This window comes from Electrona antarctica (assembly GCF_951216825.1).
Source record: "Electrona antarctica genome assembly, chromosome: 8".
In the NCBI taxonomy this organism is placed as follows: domain Eukaryota; kingdom Metazoa; phylum Chordata; class Actinopteri; order Myctophiformes; family Myctophidae; genus Electrona; species Electrona antarctica.
Window position 1 is genome coordinate 807,501 of NC_136789.1, and position 21,743 is coordinate 829,243.

Below are 21,743 nucleotides of genomic sequence, written 5' to 3' on the forward strand. Positions count from 1 at the left end.
GTTGTTGTCAGGTTTGATGAGCATCTGTCTGTCAGACATTTGGATGGAAAGGGACACAATAAAAGTAGGACAAATGAGACATCCAAGGTGAGAGAACATGCACTCCTCACCCACGCACGCACGCACGCACGCACGCACGCACGCACGCACGCACGCACGCACGCACGCACGCACGCACGCACGCACGCACGCACGCACGCACGCACGCACGCACGCACGCACACATGCACACGCATGCACACACACACACACACACACACACACACACACACACACACACACACACACACACACACACACACACACACACACACACACACAGACACGGTAGCACTAAACCTTGCTCTTTCTTCAAGGATAAGAAAAGCTCATCTGTAAAAGACAGAAGGAAGAAACAGCTTAATATGCTCCAGGATAGGACGACTGACAGGTGAGTGCGTGCGTGTGTCTCCGCCAGGCTAAAGACGCGGCCGAGGCAGTTTTCGGTCTGTGTGTGTGTGATTCTCTCTGTGAGCAGCCGATCACTGTGCATGCAGAGCAGAACCTCTGCCCCACATTTTCCACATCGGCCTGTTACACTCTATAGTCTATATAGTCTATCATGTTACACTCTATATCTCTATAGTCTATCATGTTACACTCTATAGTCTATATAGTCTATCATGTTACACTCTATAGTCTATATAGTCTATCATGTTACACTCGTGCGTGCGTGCGTGCGTGCGTGCGTGCGTGCGTGCGTGCGTGCGTGCGTGCGTGTTCAGGGAGCTGCAGGTCGTGGACACCATGCTGTCTGTGGTGCGGAGCCGCCAGCAGCGCATGCAGCTGAGACACATACGCTCTGAAGAGACAGTGTGGAGGTCTCAGCTCAACCACACCATAGGCCAGGCACACATAGTACTGCTGCACAGCGGCTTGGAGCAGCTGTATGGACCAGCTCTGGAGCAGAGGTACACAAACACGCACACACGTTGTCCTTTTTTTGTTCCAGTTCTCAAAAAAACAACAGTTGTAGGACCTACAATGTTTCCATTTCTGGACACTTCAGATTCACTTACATTACAGTGACTTAGTGTGTGCTTAAAAAAGATTCAATTCAATTTAACCATAACCTTTTGGTGAGGAACTAAATCAGGTCCTTTTCAAACAACATGTGTACAGCATAGAGCAGTGGTTCTAAAAGGGGGTTTGGCGACCCTGAGGGTTCCTTGAGGGGGAGGGGGCGCCAAGGTGTTCCAGATTTATAGGTTTGTTGTAACTAAACTCTGAGAGTGTACAAATGGAACCACAGGGACCCTTATGAATCCATCTGCTTGTTGACCTTTCAGCTACAACCATTTGGACCCACTGGCCTTCTCTCTGGCCCAATCGAGGGTCCTGGTGCGATGGAAGAATGCCCTCCAGCTGCCTGAGCCTGACATCATCTCACAGACACACAGAGTGTCCCCACTCGGGGAGGGTGTCAGGAGCTCCTCCAGTCATGCACACAGGAACAAGGAGAAGGACGAAGGTCAGAAAGATGCACAACCCGATGGGTGTCCATGCTAGTGCCAGTGTTTCATATGGTGACTGCAATATTCAGCGAGGGAGTTGACTGCCCTCATCATCATCGTCATTGCCATTGTCGTGCACGCCTAACGCCCTCCGCTCTGTTTCTCCCCTCGCCCTCGTCCCTTCAGCAGTCCGTGGTGAGGACTCGAACCCGGCCGACTGTGAGAAAGGAGAGGATGTGTCTCAGTGTAAAGAGCCGGACCCTCCGACCACCACCCTGCTGCTGGATTCACTCAACAGAGCTGCCTTGCACCTCCGCAGAGCCATGGTACATGCACATGCTAGACGGCGCACATGCACACAGACAATGTTACACATGACGCACAAAAGTAAATATGCATGCGCCATATGCCAAAAGGTTGCAGGTTAAATTCCCAGCTGCAACTAGCTACAGTAGGTGCAGCTGGTGTACATGTTTTCCTTTTTTATGCCACATGCAGTGTAATTGGAATTAACTGTTAATTAGCCATTAATTGGTGTCTCTTCATAATACAAGTAAGACACGTAAACGCGGGAAGCGAACGAAGTGTTGTGGCAGTCTGACACACACACACACACACACACACACACACACACACACACACACACACACACACACACACACACACACACACACCTCTGTATCGTTCCAATTTCAGTTGCCCTCTGGTGGCGGGCAGGTGGTGTTACAGCGTGACACACACTGACAGACAGACAGACAGACAGACAGACAGACAGACAGACAGACAGACAGACAGACAGACAGACAGACAGACAGACAGTTTTGGCCAGCTTCTATAGTTAGTGCTCACTTCGTTCGCAAAAAGCAAGCGTTAGCGTTTCATCTCCCTCCCCAGGTGCTGGCGCATCGCGGCGGCCACTGGACCTTGCTGCAGTGCGTGTGTTGGACTGCGTGGGAGCAGGCCTGCAGCCTGAGCAGCCTGCTGGCGACGGGAGGCCAGCCGTTTGGGACGGAGCAGCTGCACAGTGCCCTCACCCCCCTGCTGGTGCTGGCTACAGACTTACTGATGGACATGCTGGAGCGGCTAGGGGTGCGAACACCGCATCGGCATGCACATACTTAGTACTACATGTACACCAGTGATTCTCAATATTTTTTTATTTCAAGAACTCCCCATGACACTGACAGTTTACACATGGAACCAAATGCACCCGTGAGCATCCATTTGGTTCCATTTGTATACTTTCAGAGTTATAGTTATAGTTATAGTCAGACGGTCTGACGGTCTGGGTTCCAAATGGACCCTTACAGGTCTGACTCAGACCTGTAAGGGTCCATTTGGAACCCCATCAAAGAACCCTGAGGGTCCCGGGACCCCACTTTGAGAATCTCAGGTGTCCATCTGGTTCCATTTGTACACTCTGTGGTACAGTTAAATTAACTCTAAGGAATGTAGATTACTGTGTGCACATGAATGCATGCATGCAAGCTCCTGTTGTTGTTAATATTTAAGCTATTTGGGGCTTTTTCTTTTAAATGAAATAATGGAAAAAACTAAAATATTTAATATGAGATACAAGGTTTCTGACATCAGTCAATTGTTTTCCATTTTCCATTGTTTTGTCATTATCCTTTTAGGAATCATCCAACTTTAAACTATATGTGCGTTATTGGAAAATAAATAAATAGAAATAATAATAATGATAATTACAAAGAAAGAATGAAAGCGGTTTCGAATCTTTGATTGCAGACTTACCCCCAAGTGTCTGCAACTGTTTTTAAACATGTATTAGATCACACAATGAGGAAATGTTGCTGTTCTGTTTTGTTGTTTTTGTTTATTGCTTTGAAAATGTTGTATTATGTTGTACTGTATCTCGACGACAATGCAAATGAGGGAAACCTCAATGTCTCTCGAGAATAAATCAAGATTTGAATGAATGAAAAAAAATTGCATTTGGATTTTGACAGTTATGGAGTGTGTACGGCGGTGAAGCCAGCAACGAGGAGCTGGAGGCCAGCCTCCATTTCTCTGCCCCGATGGACGACGGGACCCAAGTGGACTTCCGCTGGGTCCGGACCCTGGTTCTGTACACCCTGGAGCAGCTGCATCTCAGCGGGAAGTGGGAAACGCTGGCTCACTTGGCCATACTGTTCAACTCCCACACCAGGTGAATAAGACACTGATTATTGTCTCTTGACAGAACATGTTACACCAGCAGTTCCCAACCAGGCTGTGGAACGGGACGATGGGGGAGCCAGTAAGGACATTCAAAACCGGATCAACAAAGCATACACATAACCTTCATAAGACTTATGCAAATCTGGAAAGAACTGTTAAGAAGAACTGTAAAAAATAAAGTTTACAAAAAAAAATAGGTAAACGTGTTCTAGTAAAGATGCATGCAGCCCGCCCATCTGACCACTTAGCACGCCGGCCTATCGGCTGTCAGATGAGCCCATCTGACCACTTAGCACGCAGGCCTATCGGCTGTCAGATGAGTGGGTTGCAAATGCTTTCTAGATTGGTCCAGAAAAGGTTAGGAGCCTCTGCCTTACACCATTCCCAAGAATGGCAGAGCAGTGGAATGGTTAGTTTAAAAACCTTGGATTGTGACCACCATTAACCTTTCTTTCGTGTGTGTGTGTGTGTGTGTGTGTGTGTGTGTGTGTGTATGTGTGTGTGTGTATGTGTGTGTGTGTGTGTGTGTGTGTGTGTGTGTGTGTGTGTGTGTGTGTGTGTGTGTGTGTGTGTGTGTGTGTGTGTGTGTGTGTGTGTGTGTGTGTGTGTGTGTGTGTGTGTGTGTGTGCGCGTGCGTCAGAGAACGTTACACCCTGATGGTGACTCCTCTTCTGGTGCATGCCCAGAGGAGGCTGCTGGACAGAATCACGTCCTTCCAGGGGCCACCTGTCCCACAGCTTCACCACGTCAAGACACAGCAAGCTGCAGGGCAGGAGGTAACCTAATCGCTCTTGTATTATTACTGATTTATTATTATTTATGAACTGAAGAGGCAGAAAACTATTCAAATCTGAGGTCAAAACCTGCTGAGGTTCAGCAGTACATTTAGACTCTATAGGCCAGGGGTGCCCACACATTTATGACGTGAGATCTACTTTCAAAATGACCAGCTCAACAAGATCTACCCACTGAAAAAACAAGTGTACCATTGCTGAAAATAGTTTAAATATATAATGTACCTGGGGGGGCTTTGGAATAGGGAGGGGGGGGAAATTATGACAGGCATCATCATCTTACGGTGGACATGTTTGCCTGAAAATAAATCTTTGAAATGTTTCATAGTTTTAGAAATATAGGTCCTCATTCACAACGGCGTTTACGCCAGAGTGTAACGGAAGCGTATACAGATACTAAATATCATCGTATTTCTCTGTCCGATCACGCTGCGATTTGCTCCCGTCTTATTCAGGGAAGCTGGTGTAATCACTTCATTTGTGCGGATCGCAGAGTGTAGCCTTTCCGCATTTTTCCCAAGCGATTCGCCTGGTGTCGCCTGGTTAGAACGCCCATCCCACACCATATAAGGCAACAGGAAATATCGAAATACGTCATCATAGCCTGCACCGGGCTTTAAATTATATACAACAGCCGCCGCGATGAGCTTGTAGAGCAGTTAATTTTGACAGGCGGGTCTCTGCACGGACAGATCTTCAAGCAAACAGCGCGAGTTTTGTATATAATTATAAACGAAACTTGCCAACGTGGCACGCATTGCTTCACTCCTTGTTAAATGTCAGAACGTTAATAAGTTAACTGATGTTACAGTTACTTTCACATAATGAGAAAGAAGTTAATTTGTACTGTTCACCACACAACCAAATGCTATATTAAAACTCGGCAATGATAAAAGGCCCTATTGATTAGTCTACTGCGGTGATTGATTCCCTGCCCTGCACTGTCGGATTTGGAAAGCAAATATATGGACATGCATGGACACAGGACATATTTTCTTTCTTTTTTTTCTTGTGGGATTTGGACTTAAGGCTATATTTCATCCGATCCAACTACGTTGTATGTTTCCTCAGCTGCAGGTAAGAGTTGGCTATTCTGTGTGGCGTCCGCATGTGATCAATATACATATTATAAATTAATACCACGACGCAAATGGAGGCAGATAGGTGCTTGCAGCAAATGCATTTAGGCCTACGTGAAACTTTAATTGGCTGAGTCTCTGTCAACATGCTGATCAGCGAGTTACAGTGGTAATAATAATCATCATCAACAGCCTTTCTTGTCTGTCTGTCCGTCATGTTTGTGAACAAGCGCGAGTGGAGGTGAGCTGGCTTAAAACTATGATATGACTGGCCGACTTTCAAACACGCTGATGCCATTCATTCAAATAGGCTAATGTGGTCTTCTATTTTTATAGGGCTAATCCCCCCCCCCCCCCCCCCCACACACACACACACACACACGCACCGACAGTCAGACGGACTCAAAGGAGCTCCATAACTCCATTTAACAATTTAAATAGGCCTATACTGCAGACATTACTACACTAAACAACGTTGGATTCGTACAGTGCAGAATGCAGATAAGTGTATGTTCTTATTATAATTGTGAGTTTGTTTTTTAACATGCAGCGCGAGTCCGCGAGACTGCGAGAGCCGATCTACAAGCTCACAGCGCGTTGCACTGCGAGTAGAAAGCTGTCAAGTGAGCAGCGCAATCGCGCATGCTAGAAATATCCTAATAAATAAATAAAAAAGGTGTCGGGCTTGCAGGGGCAGTTTCTGTATGGCACTCTAGGCTAACCTGCCTCTAGAATGCATGCATTTAGGCATACAAGTGATACTTGGCTTTTATATAGGCTATATTTTTTTTATGTGCGACCAATGTTGGGGACACATGCCTACATATTTTATCTGAGATTTGGGGACTTTTAATTGATTCAGCATGAAGACTAAAGCCTTCTTAATAAATCTACGCAAGCCGTACACGACCATGAGAGGTGGCGCAGCTTTCAGCGGAATTTCCGACCAACCCACGTCACCGTCAAGTTCACGTTCAAGTTCATGAATTCCCACGTAATGTGGGAATCCACGTAAATGCCTGTCCGCTCACGCTCCGCTCACGTAACGTCACTTTATGGTCCTCATTCACAACGGCGTTTACGCTCATAAAGTGACGTTACGTGAGCGGAGCGTGAGCGGACAGGCATTTACGTGGATTCCCACATTACGTGGGAATTCATGAACTTGAACGTGAACTTGACGGTGACGTGGGTTGGTCGGAAATTCCGCTGAAAGCTGCGCCACCTCTCATGGTCGTGTACGGCTTGCGTAGATTTATTAAGAAGGCTTTAGTCTTCATGCTGAATCAATTAAAAGTCCCCAAATCTCAGATAAAATATGTAGGCATGTGTCCCCAACATTGGTCGCACATAAAAAAATTATAGCCTATATAAAAGCCAAGTATCACTTGTATGCCTAAATGCATGCATTCTAGAGGCAGGTTAGCCTAGAGTGCCTTACAGAAACTGCCCCTGCAAGCCCGACACCTTTTTTATTTATTTATTAGGATATTTCTAGCATGCGCGATTGCGCTGCTCACTTGACAGCTTTCTACTCGCAGTGCAACGCGCTGTGAGCTTGTAGATCGGCTCTCGCGGTCTCGCGGACTCGCGCTGCATGTTAAAAAACAAACACACAATTATAATAAGAACATACACTTATCTGCATTCTGCACTGTACGAATCCAACGTTGTTTAGTGTAGTAATGTCTGCAATATAGGCCTATTTAAATTGTTTCGTTATGGAGCTCCTTTGAGTCAGTCTGACTGTCGGTGCGTGTGTGTGTGTGTGTGTGTGGGGGGGGGGGGGGGGGGGATTAGCCCTATATAAAAAATAGAAGACCACATTAGCCTATTTGAATGAATGGCATCAGCGTGTTTGAAAGTCGGCCAGTCATATCATAGTTTTAAGCCAGCTCACCTCCACTCGCGCTTGTTCACAAACATGACGGACAGACAGACAAGAAAGGCTGTTGATGATGATTATTATTACCACTGTAACTCGCTGATCAGCATGTTGACAGAGACTCAGCCAATTAAAGTTTCACGTAGGCCTAAATGCATTCCATCTGCCTCCATTTGCGTCGTGGTATTAATTTATAATATGTATATTGATCACATGCGGACGCCACACAGAATAGCCAACTCTTACCTGCAGCTGAGGAAACATACAACGTAGTTGGATCGGATGAAATATAGCCTTAAGTCCAAATCCCACAAGAAAAAAAAGAAAGAAAATATGTCCTGTGTCCATGCATGTCCATATATTTGCTTTCCAAATCCGACAGTGCAGGGCAGGGAATCAATCACCGCAGTAGACTAATCAATAGGGCCTTTTATCATTGCCGAGTTTTAATATAGCATTTGGTTGTGTGGTGAACAGTACAAACTTCTTTCTCATTATGTGAAAGTAACTGTAACATCAGTTAACTTATTAACGTTCTGACATTTAACAAGGAGTGAAGCAATGCGTGCCAAGTTGGCAAGTTTCGTTTATAATTATATACAAAACTCGCGCTGTTTGCTTGAAGATCTGTCCGTGCAGAGACCCGCCTGTCAAAATTAACTGCTCTACAAGCTCATCGCGGCTGTTGTATATAATTTAAAGCCCGGTGCAGGCTATGAGGACGTATTTCGATATTTCCTGTTGCCTTATATGGTGTGGGATGGGCGTTCTAACCAGGCGACACCAGGCGAATCGATTGGGAAAAATGCGGAAAGGCTACACTCTGCGATCCGCACAAATGAAGTGATTACACCAGCTTCCCTGAATAAGACGGGAGCAAATCGCAGCGTGATCGGACAGAGAAATACGATGATATTTAGTATCTGTATACGCTTCCGTTACACTCTGGCGTAAACGCCGTTGTGAATGAGGACCTATGAGCGTAAACGCCGTTGTGAATGAGGACCATAGTGCTTTCAAATTTGAGAAATTTATAATGGGGCTCAATGGCAGCTCTATGGCACGTCAAAAAAATCACTTTCACTTAGAAACTCCATTCACACGTTTTATAATTCAGCTTACTGTGACACAACTTTTTACTTTGAAATGATTTGTAGTTTCTGAGTTATTTAACTTAAACGCCCAATGCATTCTCAATGGCAATATCACAAACCATGGCATGCTATTAGTCCTACAGGCCTTTAGTTGATACTATCCAACATACACTTTGTGTGTGTGTGTGTGTGTGTGTGTGTGTGTGTGTGTGTGTGTGTGTGTGTGTGTGTGTGTGTGTGTGTGTGTGTGTGTGTGTGTGTGTGCGCGTGCGCATTTGTGTGTTTGCTAGATCACTATAAGGAATTATGCTGGCTGTCAGCTGCTGAGCGGTTGGGTCCGCCCCACAAAAGGCTCCCTCACATTAAACAATCAGCCTGAAGAGACAACACCTGCTCACCACGACAACCCTCAGAAGATGAGCTCTTTATGCCTGGACACCCTCAAGCTTCAAGGTTGTTGTGACTGTTACCTGCTTCAGTTGTTCATGTTGATGTTTCATGTTCATGTTTCACATCCGTTTGAACAAGACTTTTTAAACAATTATGATGATATGATAGTATATAAAAGCAGAAATACCTGAACCTAATCCATGTTATGGATGTTTGATTAAAGCCCAAACCACACCAATGGGTCGCCATGCAACTCCTTGCAACCAAACGGTTGCGAGGTGTTGTTTGGGCCATTGAATTGAACCAGTTGAATCTCTTGGGTCGACTTGGGTCGACGTGCAACAGGACATATCACACCACTGGGACGAACGCTAAAACCGTCTCGTCCCATCTCGATCCCTTGTGTGGTTTGGGCTTTAGAATGACCATATTGATACACTTGATACCAATGGTAACAGTGTGTGCGCGTGTTACGTTTCTGAGAAATCGTGTGTTTGTGCATGTAAACACGTTTGTTTTGCATGTTCCAGAGGTGCAGCGCTCCATGGCTCTGGTACGCGTTCCTCTGGATGTTGAAGACACGCTGCGCTGTTACCGTCAGAGTGTGGACGGGAGACCGTACAGCCTGCACACCTTCCAGCACAGCCACACACTGCTGCTGCTGCTACTGGCACACACACAGCACTGTGAGCTACGCACACACACACACACACGGCACTGTGAGCTACGCACGCATGCACGCACCACTGTGAGTGCATTGCATTATTATATTATTTTCCTACAACGTGTGTGTGTGTGTGTGTGTGTGTGTGTGTGTGTGTGTGTGTGTGTGTGCGTGTGCGCGTGTGTGCGTCTTGCCTTGGAGGTACCAGTCTGTCGGGGTGCTACTGAGCGCTCTTCAGGCCAGGTTCACTTCAGTCCCATAGTGACTTCAGCTCCCAGCCACCAGCCTCCCAACCTGGCAGAGGAGGACTACAGCACCAACCTCTACAGCACACCCGTCAGCCCCAACCACATACACACTGTCATCAGAGCATACTCCACCTCCATCAGTAAGAACACACTCACTCATGCACACATGTACTGTACATACAGTACACACATTCTGTCTCCAAAACCATTGTCCGTACAAGTTTCAAAACCAATATTTCTCAACAACAATATTACCCATTCTGGGCGGGAACCCCTTTTGGTGTTTTAAACATTATGTTGTAATTTAGCTATTGAAAAATAGCAGATCTACAAGCTCATAGCGCGCCACCGAGTGGCACGCTACGAGCTTGTGGGTCTGCTATTTTTGAAAAATCGTGAAAATATTTCTTTCAGAAAACTGGAGAATTTAGAAGATTTTTTTTTAATTTCGACGTCAGGCCTGAATGGGTTAATTTTTTTTGATACTGATGCACAGCTAGACTAAAGCGAACCCGTTGTGCTCCCTCTCTGCAGAGGAGCTGCAGGCCAACGGTCACTCCTCACTCACTGTCCAAGCACTGCATGACCTGGGAAACCTACACTTCTACAATGGAAATACACGGTTAGAACATATATGTGTGTGTGTGTGTGTGTGTGTGCGTGCGTGCGTGCGTGCGTGCGTGCGTGCGTGCGTGCGTGCGTGCGTGCGTGCGTGTCTACACAGATCACACAGGAAACAAAAGAAAGCATGCAGGTATAAAGATCAATGTTTCTTTTTTCATTTGTTTTGTATGTGTGTTTGACCAGGGCTGCCCACACACACTGGTGTAAAGCTGTAGACTATGCTCTGCACTGCTCAGGTGTGTTGGACAAATGGGATGGAATGTCCTGGGGAGGTGGCTCCCTGCAGGATTCCATGAAGTTGGCTGGGATTTGGGGCTGTTTGCAAGCTGCTGTGCTCACCGCCAAGATCGCCCAGTAGGTCCCAGCAAATTATTTGCTTTGCTTTTGTTTGTTTAATCTATCTATAAATCACGACAACCCTCAGAAGATGAGCTCCTTATGCCTGGACACCCTCAAGCTCCAAGGTTAAATCTCTGTCTGTACGTCTGTCTGTGTGTAATCCACGTAACTCGAGAACCATTCACCCCACCGACCCCGAAATTCGACACGCGCGTTCCACACCACCGCAGGGGGTGCATTGGCCGGTGTCTAGTCGGTCGGACTAACGGTTGTCCAGAACCACCCAAAAAGGCCTCTGCCCGGGCTCTGGAGAGGGCCCCTGCCCAGGGTCCATATGGAGCTGGCCTATTCTGACATCATTCTGATGTCTGCATAGACTCCATATTTGGGCATGCCTGACAAAGAACTCCATATACTGTATGGGCATAGACTCCATATTTGGGCATGCCTGACAAAGAACTCCATATACTGTATGGGCATAGACTCCATATTTGGGCATGCCTGACAAAGAACTCCATATACTGTATGGGCATAAAAGGGACACAGACTCAATATCTCGGTGGGGCATGCATTTCCAACTTGCATCGTTCCAAGTATGCCAGTGCCCAACGGGCACCGCTGTAGGCCCCATGGGCACCGCTCTATAGTATAAGAATAAGATGAAATAAACTTTAGGTTGTGACCCTTGAACCCAATTTATGCACAACACATCCAAGAGTTTGAGGTCATGCAATCTCATTGGATAACCACCCTCCCCGATCTTTACCCCCGGTGTTAACCACAGTGAACCATACTTACGTTATATCAATCATCTTAGTCCGGCAGTCGAGGTGGACGGGTAGGACATTTGGTATATCTTTTTTATTGGCCTACAATATTGTCTATATATACATATATTCACCGGCTGTCGTTATTGGGCAATTAATTTTATAGGGGTTTCTTGTGACCCTACCATTAACATCCTATGGCAAAAAAATGCCCAATACTAACAGCCGGTCAGCAAGTGGATTCATGAATGTATGTATATAGACAATATTTTAGGCCAATAACTATACCAAATTTCCCACTTTAAACAAAAGAAGCCTGTTGGCTGCCGGACTATCTCTAACCTGATGCCTAAACTCAACCTTTTTTGTTTTGTTTACACTACATTTACAGTTTACAGTTTAAAATACATTTTAGTCGACTAAATCAACTGTAGATTTAGTCGACTAAATATCATAAGATTTTAGTCTAAAACTAGCACTAACACTAAAACATTCCAGGTGACTAAAATGTGACTAAAACTAAATGAAAACTATTCAAGAGACTATGACTGAAACTAAAATCAAAATTTGCTGTCAAAATCAACACTGATGCACAACAGAGCTGTGTGTGTTCTATAGGTACATGGAGCCTTCAGACATCAGCCAGCGGACCATGACCTGCCTCCTCTCTGCACACCTCTTTAAGGTAAAAAGTATAAATGTATAGTGTTCACTTAACTCTGTGTATAATGAATGCTTTTTATGAGTGCAGGCTAACGGCCAAGCTACACCAGGCTTTTCGCGCACTTTTGTGCGCGTTTACCCCCGCGCGTGCGTTTAATTTAGGTCCAGTCCTATTTTAAATAAAAATCACACCCGTGTGAACTGAGTGGTGTAAGGTTTTATATAGCATGATCAGCTGTGGTCTGACGTAATGTCTGACGTAATGAAATCACACCCGGATGTGATTTCACAACTGGCTTTTTTTGTGCAGAAAAAATGAGCATGGTTGCTACAGTCATCCAGTTCACCCGGGTGTGATTTAATTACGTCAGAAATTATTTTGAACATAGCAACCATGCTCATTTTTTTCTGCACACAAAAGCCAGTTGTAGGAGTGGTTTACACCACTAAAAAAAAGACATTTTTTAACTTTCGCCGTCAGGCCTAAATAGAATAAAAAAAGAAATTTTTTAACTTTCGCCGTCAGGCCTAAATAGAATAAAAAAAGATTTTTTTTAAATTTCGCCGTCAGGCCTAAATAGAATAAAAAAAGACATTTTTTAAATTTCGCCGTCAGGCCTAAATAGAATAAAAAGATTTTTTTTAAATTTCGCCGTCAGGCTTAAATAGAATAAAAAAATACATTTTTTTAAATTTCGCCGTCAGGCCTAAATAGAATAAAAAAATACATTTTTTAAATTTCGCCGTCAGGCCTAAATAGAATAAAAAAATACATTTTTTAAATTTCGCCGTCAGGCCTAAATAGAATTAAAAAAGACATTTTTTTAATTTTGCCGTCAGGCCTAAATAGAATAAAAAAAGACATTTTTTAAATTTCGCCGTCAGGCCTAAATAGAATAAAAAGACATTTTTTTAATTTCGCCGTCAGGCCTAAATAGAATAAAAATACTTTTTTAATTTCGCCGTCAGGCCTAAATAGAATAAAAAAAGACATTTTTTAAATTTCGCCGTCAGGCCTAAATAGAATAAAAGACATTTTTTTAAATTTCGCCGTCAGGCCTAAATAGAATAAAAAAAGACATTTTTTAACTTTCGCCGTCAGGCCTAAATAGAATAAAAAAAGACATTTTTTTAATTTCGCCGTCAGGCCTAAATAGAATAAAAAGACATTTTTTTAATTTCGCCGTCAGGCCTAAATAGAATAAAAAAATACATTTTTTTAATTTCGCCGTCAGGCCTAAATAGAATAAAAAAAGACATTTTTTTAAATTTCGCCGTCAGGCCTAACTAGAATAAAAAAATACATTTTTTAAATTTCGCCGTCAGGCCTAAATAGAATTAAAAAAGACATTTTTTTAATTTCGCCGTCAGGCCTAAATAGAATAAAAAAAGACATTTTTTAAATTTCGCCGTCAGGCCTAAATAGAATAAAAAGACATTTTTTTAATTTCGCCGTCAGGCCTAAATAGAATAAAAATACTTTTTTAATTTCGCCGTCAGGCCTAAATAGAATAAAAAAAGACATTTTTTAAATTTCGCCGTCAGGCCTAAATAGAATAAAAGACATTTTTTTAAATTTCGCCGTCAGGCCTAAATAGAATAAAAAAAGACATTTTTTAACTTTCGCCGTCAGGCCTAAATAGAATAAAAAAAGACATTTTTTTAATTTCGCCGTCAGGCCTAAATAGAATAAAAAGACATTTTTTTAATTTCGCCGTCAGGCCTAAATAGAATAAAAAAATATTTTTTTTTAATTTCGCCGTCAGGCCTAAATAGAATAAAAAAAGACATTTTTTTAAATTTCGCCGTCAGGCCTAAATAGAATAAAAAAATCTTTTTAAATTTCGCCGTCAGGCCTAAATAGAATAAAAAAATACATTTTTTAATTTTCGCCGTCAGGCCTAAATAGAATAAAAAAAGACATTTTTAAAATTTCGCCGTCAGGCCTAAATAGAATAAAAAATATTTTTTTTAAATTTCGCCGTCAGGCCTAAATAGAAAAAAAAGACATTTTTTAAATTTCGCCGTCAGGCCTAAATAGAATAAAAAAAGACATTTTTTAAATTTCGCCGTCAGGCCTAAATAGAATAAAAGACATTTTTTTAAATTTCGCCGTCAGGCCTAAATAGAATAAAAAAAGACATTTTTTAACTTTCGCCGTCAGGCCTAAATAGAATAAAAAAAGACATTTTTTTAATTTCGCCGTCAGGCCTAAATAGAATAAAAAGACATTTTTTTAATTTCGCCGTCAGGCCTAAATAGAATAAAAAAATACATTTTTTTAATTTCGCCGTCAGGCCTAAATAGAATAAAAAAAGACATTTTTTTAAATTTCGCCGTCAGGCCTAAATAGAATAAAAAAATCTTTTTAAATTTCGCCGTCAGGCCTAAATAGAATAAAAAAATACATTTTTTAATTTTCGCCGTCAGGCCTAAATAGAATAAAAAAAAGACATTTTTTAAATTTCGCCGTCAGGCCTAAATAGAATAAAAAATATTTTTTTTAAATTTCGCCGTCAGGCCTAAATAGAAAAAAAAGACATTTTTTAAATTTCGCCGTCAGGCCTAAATAGAATAAAAAAATACATTTTTTAAATTTCGCCGTCAGGCCTAAATAGAATAAAAAAAATACATTTTTTAAATTTCGCCGTCAGGCCTAAATAGAATAAAAAAATACATTTTTTAAATTTCGCCGTCAGGCCTAAATAGAATAAAAAAATACTTTTTAAATTTCGCCGTCAGGCCTAAATAGAATAAAAAAATATTTTTTTAACTTTCGCCGTCAGGCCTAAATAGAATAAAAAAAGACATTTTTTTAATTTCGCCGTCAGGCCTAAATAGAATAAAAAAATATTTTTTTTAAATTTCGCCGTCAGGCCTAAATAGAATAAAATAAATTTTTTTAATTTCGCCGTCAGGCCTAAATAGAATAAAAAAATACATTTTTTTAATTTCGCCGTCAGGCCTAAATAGAATAAAAAAATACATTTTTTAAAATTTCGCCGTCAGGCCTAAATAGAATAAAAAAATCTTTTTAAATTTCGCCGTCAGGCCTAAATAGAATAAAAAAATACATTTTTTAATTTTCGCCGTCAGGCCTAAATAGAATAAAAAAAGACATTTTTTAAATTTCGCCGTCAGGCCTAAATAGAATAAAAAATATTGTTTTTAAATTTCGCCGTCAGGCCTAAATAGAAAAAAAAGACATTTTTTAAATTTCGCCGTCAGGCCTAAATAGAATAAAAAAATACATTTTTTAAATTTCGCCGTCAGGCCTAAATAGAATTAAAAAAATACATTTTTTAAATTTCGCCGTCAGGCCTAAATAGAATAAAAAAATACATTTTTTAAATTTCGCCGTCAGGCCTAAATAGAATAAAAAAATACTTTTTAAATTTCGCCGTCAGGCCTAAATAGAATAAAAAAATATTTTTTTTAACTTTCGCCGTCAGGCCTAAATAGAATAAAAAAAGACATTTTTTTAATTTCGCCGTCAGGCCTAAATAGAATAAAAAAATACATTTTTTAAATTTCGCCGTCAGGCCTAAATAGAATAAAAGAAATTTTTTAAATTTCGCCGTCAGGCCTAAATAGAATAAAAGAATTTTTTTAAATTTCGCCGTCAGGCCTAAATAGAATAAAAAAAGACATTTTTTAAATTTCGCCGTCAGGCCTAAATAGAATAAAAAAAGACATTTTTTAAATTTCGCCGTCAGGCCTAAATAGAATAAAAAAAGACATTTTTTTAATTTCGCCGTCAGGCCTAATTAGAATAAAAAAAGACATTTTTTAAATTTCGCCGTCAGGCCTAAATAGAATAAAAAAAGACATTTTTTAAATTTCGCCTTCAGGCCTAAATAGAATAAAAAAAGACATTTTTTAAATTTCGCCGTCAGGCCTAAATAGAATAAAAAGACATTTTTTAAATTTCGCCGTCAGGCCTAAATAGAATAGAAAAAGAAATGTTTTAACTTTCGCCGCCAGGCCTAAATAGAATAAAAAAAGACATTTTTTAAATTTCGCCGTCAGGCCTAAATAGAATAAAAAAATACATTTTTTAAATTTCGCCGTCAGGCCTAAATAGAATAAAAAAAGACATTTTTTAAATTTCGCCGTCAGGCCTAAATAGAATAAAAAAATACATTTTTTAAATTTCGCCGTCAGGCCTAAATAGAATAAAAAGACATTTTTTAAATTTCGCCGTCAGGCCTAAATAGAATAGAAAAATACATTTTTTTAATTTCGCCGTCAGGCCTAAATAGAATAAAAAAAGACATTTTTTAACTTTCGCCGTCAGGCCTAAATAGAATAAAAAAAGACATTTTTTAAATTTCGCCGTCAGGCCTAAATAGAATAAAAAGACATTTTTTAAATTTCGCCGTCAGGCCTAAATAGAATAGAAAAAGACATTTTTTAAATTTCGCCGTCAGGCCTAAATAGAATAAAAAAAGACATTTTTTAACTTTCGCCGTCAGGCCTAAATAGAATAAAAAAAGATTTTTTTTAAATTTCGCCGTCAGGCCTAAATAGAATAAAAAGACATTTTTTTTAATTTCGCCGTCAGGCCTAAATAGAATAAAAAAATATGCTTTTTTAAATTTCGCCGTCAGGCCTAAATAGAATAAAAAAATACATTTTTTTAAATTTCGCCGTCAGGCCTAAATAGAATAAAAAAATACATTTTTTTAAATTTCGCCGTCAGGCCTAAATAGAATAAAAAAATACATTTTTTAAATTTCGCCGTCAGGCCTAAATAGAATAAAAAAATACATTTTTAAAATTTCGCCGTCAGGCCTAAATAGAATAAAAAAAGACATTTTTTAAATTTCGCCGTCAGGCCTAAATAGAATAAAAAAAGACATTTTTTAAATTTCGCCGTCAGGCCTAAATAGAATAAAAAAATAAATTTTTTAAATTTCGCCATCAGGCCTAAATAGAATAAAAAAATACATTTTTTAAATTTCGCCGTCAGGCCTAAATAGAATAAAAAAATACATTTTTTTAATTTCGCCGTCAGGCCTAAATAGAATAAAAAAATATTTTTTTTAAATTTCGCCGTCAGGCCTAAATAGAATAAAAAAATATTTTTTTTAAATTTCGCCGTCAGGCCTAAATAGAATAAAAAGACACTTTTTAAATTTCGCCGTCAGGCCTAAATAGAATAAAAAAAGACATTTTTTAAATTTCGCCGTCAGGCCTAAATAGAATAAAAAGACATTTTTTAAATTTCGCCGTCAAGCCTAAATAGAATAAAAAAAGACTTTTTAAATTTCGCTGTCAGGCCTAAATAGAATAAAAAAATACTTTTTAAATTTCGCCGTCAGGCCTAAATAGAATAAAAAAAGACATTTTTAAAATTTCGCCGGCAGGCCTAAATAGAATAAAAAGACATTTTTTAAATTTCGCCGTCAGGCCTAAATAGAATAAAAAAATACATTTTTTAAATTTCGCCGTCAGGCCTAAATAGAATACAATTTTTTTTTAATTTAATTTCGCCGTCAGGCCTAAATAGAATAAAAAGACATTTTTTAAATTTCGCCGTCAGGCCTAAATAGAATAAAAAAAGACATTTTTTTAATTTCGCCGTCAGGCCTAAATAGAATAAAAAGAATTTTTTTTAAATTTCGCCGTCAGGCCTAAATAGAATAAAAAAATACATTTTTTAAATTTCGCCGTCAGGCCTAAATAGAATAAAAAAATACATTTTTTAAATTTCGCCGTCAGGCCTAAATAGAATAAAAAAATACATTTTTTTAAATTTCGCCGTCAGGCCTAAATAGAATAAAAAAATACATTTTTTAAATTTCGCCGTCAGGCCTAAATAGAATAAAAAAATAATTTTTTTAAATTTCGCCGTCAGGCCTAAATAGAATAAAAAAATACATTTTTTAAATTTCGCCGTCAGGCCTAAATAGAATAAAAAGACATTTTTTAAATTTCGCCGTCAAGCCTAAATAGAATAAAAAAAGACTTTTTAAATTTCGCTGTCAGGCCTAAATAGAATAAAAAAATACTTTTTAAATTTCGCCGTCAGGCCTAAATAGAATAAAAAAAGACATTTTTAAAATTTCGCCGGCAGGCCTAAATAGAATAAAAAAATACATTTTTAAAATTTCGCCGTCAGGCCTAAATAGAATAAAAAGACATTTTTTAAATTTCGCCGTCAGGCCTAAATAGAATAAAAAAAGACATTTTTTAAATTTTGCCGTCAGGCCTAAATAGAATACAATTTTTTTTTAATTTAATTTCGCCGTCAGGCCTAAATAGAATAAAAAGACATTTTTTAAATTTCGCCGTCAGGCCTAAATAGAATAAAAAAAGACATTTTTTAAATTTCGCCGTCAGGCCTAAATAGAATAAAAAGACTTTTTTTAATTTCGCCGTCAGGCCTAAATAGAATAAAAAAATATATTTTTTAAATTTCGCCGTCAGGCCTAAATAGAATAAAAAAAGACATTTTTTTAAATTTCGCCGTCAGGCCTAAATAGAATAAAAAAATAAAAAAAAATAAATTTCGCCGTCAGGCCTAAATAGAATAAAAAAATACATTTTTTAAATTTCGCCGTCAGGCCTAAATAGAATAAAAAAAGACATTTTTTAAATTTCGCCGTCAGGCCTAAATAGAATAAAAAAAGACATTTTTTAAATTTCGCCGTCAGGCCTAAATAGAATAAAAAAATACATTTTTTAAATTTCGCCGTCAGGCCTAAATAGAATAAAAAGACATTTTTTAAATTTCGCCGTCAGGCCTAAATAGAATAGAAAAATACATTTTTTAAATTTCGCCGTCAGGCCTAAATAGAATAAAAAAAGACATTTTTTAACTTTCGCCGTCAGGCCTAAATAGAATAAAAAAAGACATTTTTTAAATTTCGCCGTCAGGCCTAAATAGAATAAAAAGACATTTTTTAAATTTCGCCGTCAGGCCTAAATAGAATAGAAAAAGACATTTTTTTAATTTCGCCGTCAGGCCTAAATAGAATAAAAAGACATTTTTTAAATTTCGCCGTCAGGCCTAAATAGAATAGAAAAATACATTTTTTAAATTTCGCCGTCAGGCCTAAATAGAATAAAAAAAGACATTTTTTAACTTTCGCCGTCAGGCCTAAATAGAATAAAAAAAGACATTTTTTAAATTTCGCCGTCAGGCCTAAATAGAATAAAAAGACATTTTTTAAATTTCGCCGTCAGGCCTAAATAGAATAGAAAAAGACATTTTTTTAATTTCGCCGTCAGGCCTAAATAGAATAAAAAAAGACATTTTTTAACTTTCGCCGTCAGGCCTAAATAGAATAAAAAAAGACATTTTTTAAATTTCGCCGTCAGGCCTAAATAGAATAGAAAAAGACATTTTTTTAATTTCGCCGTCAGGCCTAAATAGAATAAAAAAAGACATTTTTTAACTTTCGCCGTCAGGCCTAAATAGAATAAAAAAAGACATTTTTTAAATTTCGCCGTCAGGCCTAAATAGAATAAAAAGACATTTTTTTTAATTTCGCCGTCAGGCCTAAATAGAATAAAAAAATATATTTTTTAAATTTCGCCGTCAGGCCTAAATAGAATAAAAAAAGACATTTTTTAAATTTCGCCGTCAGGCCTAAATAGAATAAAAAAATACATTTTTTTAAATTTCGCCGTCAGGCCTAAATAGAATAAAAAAATACATTTTTTAAATTTCGCCGTCAGGCCTAAATAGAATAAAAAAATACATTTTTTAAATTTCGCCGTCAGGCCTAAATAGAATAAAAAAATACATTTTTTAAATTTCGCCGTCAGGCCTAAATAGAATAAAAAGACATTTTTTAAATTTCGCCGTCAGGCCTAAATAGAATAGAAAAATACATTTTTTAAATTTCGCCGTCAGGCCTAAATAGAATAAAAAAAGACATTTTTTAACTTTCGCCGTCAGGCCTAAATAGAATAAAAAAAGACATTTTTTAAATTTCGCCGTCAGGCCTAAATAGAATAAAAAGACATTTTTTAAATTTCGCCGTCAGGCCTAAATAGAATAGAAAAAGACATTTTTTTAATTTCGCCGTCAGGCCTAAATAGAATAAAAAGACATTTTTTAAATTTCGCCGTCAGGCCTAAATAGAATAGAAAAATACATTTTTTAAATTTCGCCGTCAGGCCTAAATAGAATAAAAAAAGACATTTTTTAACTTTCGCCGTCAGGCCTAAATAGAATAAAAAAAGACATTTTTTAAATTTCGCCGTCAGGCCTAAATAGAATAGAAAAAGACATTTTTTTAATTTCGCCGTCAGGCCTAAATAGAATAAAAAAAGACATTTTTTAACTTTCGCCGTCAGGCCTAAATAGAATAAAAAAAGACATTTTTTAAATTTCGCCGTCAGGCCTAAATAGAATAGAAAAAGACATTTTTTTAATTTCGCCGTCAGGCCTAAATAGAATAAAAAAAGACATTTTTTAACTTTCGCCGTCAGGCCTAAATAGAATAAAAAAAGACATTTTTTAAATTTCGCCGTCAGGCCTAAATAGAATAAAAAGACATTTTTTTTAATTTCGCCGTCAGGCCTAAATAGAATAAAAAAATATATTTTTTAAATTTCGCCGTCAGGCCTAAATAGAATAAAAAAAGACATTTTTTAAATTTCGCCGTCAGGCCTAAATAGAATAAAAAAATACATTTTTTTAAATTTCGCCGTCAGGCCTAAATAGAATAAAAAAATAAATTTTTTAAATTTCGCCGTCAGGCCTAAATAGAATAAAAAAATACATTTTTTAAATTTCGCCGTCAGGCCTAAATAGAATAAAAAAAGACATTTTTTAACTTTCGCCGTCAGGCCTAAATAGAATAAAAAAAGACATTTTTTTAATTTCGCCGTCAGGCCTAAATAGAATAAAAAGACATTTTTTTAATTTCGCCGTCAGGCCTAAATAGAATAAAAAAATACATTTTTTTAATTTCGCCGTCAGGCCTAAATAGAATAAAAAAAGACATTTTTTTAAATTTCGCCGTCAGGCCTAACTAGAATAAAAAAATACATTTTTTAAATTTCGCCGTCAGGCCTAAATAGAATTAAAAAAGACATTTTTTTAATTTCGCCGTCAGGCCTAAATAGAATAAAAAAAGACATTTTTTAAATTTCGCCGTCAGGCCTAAATAGAATAAAAAGACATTTTTTTAATTTCGCCGTCAGGCCTAAATAGAATAAAAATACTTTTTTAATTTCACCGTCAGGCCTAAATAGAATAAAAAAAGACATTTTTTAAATTTCGCCGTCAGGCCTAAATAGAATAAAAGACATTTTTTTAAATTTCGCCGTCAGGCCTAAATAGAATAAAAAAAGACATTTTTTAACTTTCGCCGTCAGGCCTAAATAGAATAAAAAAAGACATTTTTTTAATTTCGCCGTCAGGCCTAAATAGAATAAAAAGACATTTTTTTAATTTCGCCGTCAGGCCTAAATAGAATAAAAAAATATTTTTTTTTAATTTCGCCGTCAGGCCTAAATAGAATAAAAAAAGACATTTTTTTAAATTTCGCCGTCAGGCCTAAA

General features: G+C 38.5%; 1 protein-coding gene across 1 annotated transcript in view; it reads left to right on the plus strand.

Annotated features, from left to right (window-relative positions):
• Window positions 1–21,743, plus strand: part of cfap54 (cilia and flagella associated 54) — a gene marked incomplete at its 5' end in the record, with an annotated part of 67,688 nt that overhangs the window by 18,892 nt on the left and 27,053 nt on the right. The window contains 13 exons of the mRNA XM_079507383.1: window positions 12–87; window positions 807–950; window positions 1,329–1,510; window positions 1,680–1,819; window positions 2,388–2,582; window positions 3,464–3,663; window positions 4,315–4,450; window positions 8,817–8,979; window positions 9,447–9,602; window positions 9,789–9,968; window positions 10,363–10,450; window positions 10,636–10,806; window positions 12,177–12,243. Coding sequence (XP_079363509.1) covers window positions 12–87; window positions 807–950; window positions 1,329–1,510; window positions 1,680–1,819; window positions 2,388–2,582; window positions 3,464–3,663; window positions 4,315–4,450; window positions 8,817–8,979; window positions 9,447–9,602; window positions 9,789–9,968; window positions 10,363–10,450; window positions 10,636–10,806; window positions 12,177–12,243 — 1,898 coding nt within the window. The remainder of the gene's footprint in view (window positions 1–11; window positions 88–806; window positions 951–1,328; window positions 1,511–1,679; window positions 1,820–2,387; window positions 2,583–3,463; window positions 3,664–4,314; window positions 4,451–8,816; window positions 8,980–9,446; window positions 9,603–9,788; window positions 9,969–10,362; window positions 10,451–10,635; window positions 10,807–12,176; window positions 12,244–21,743) is intronic.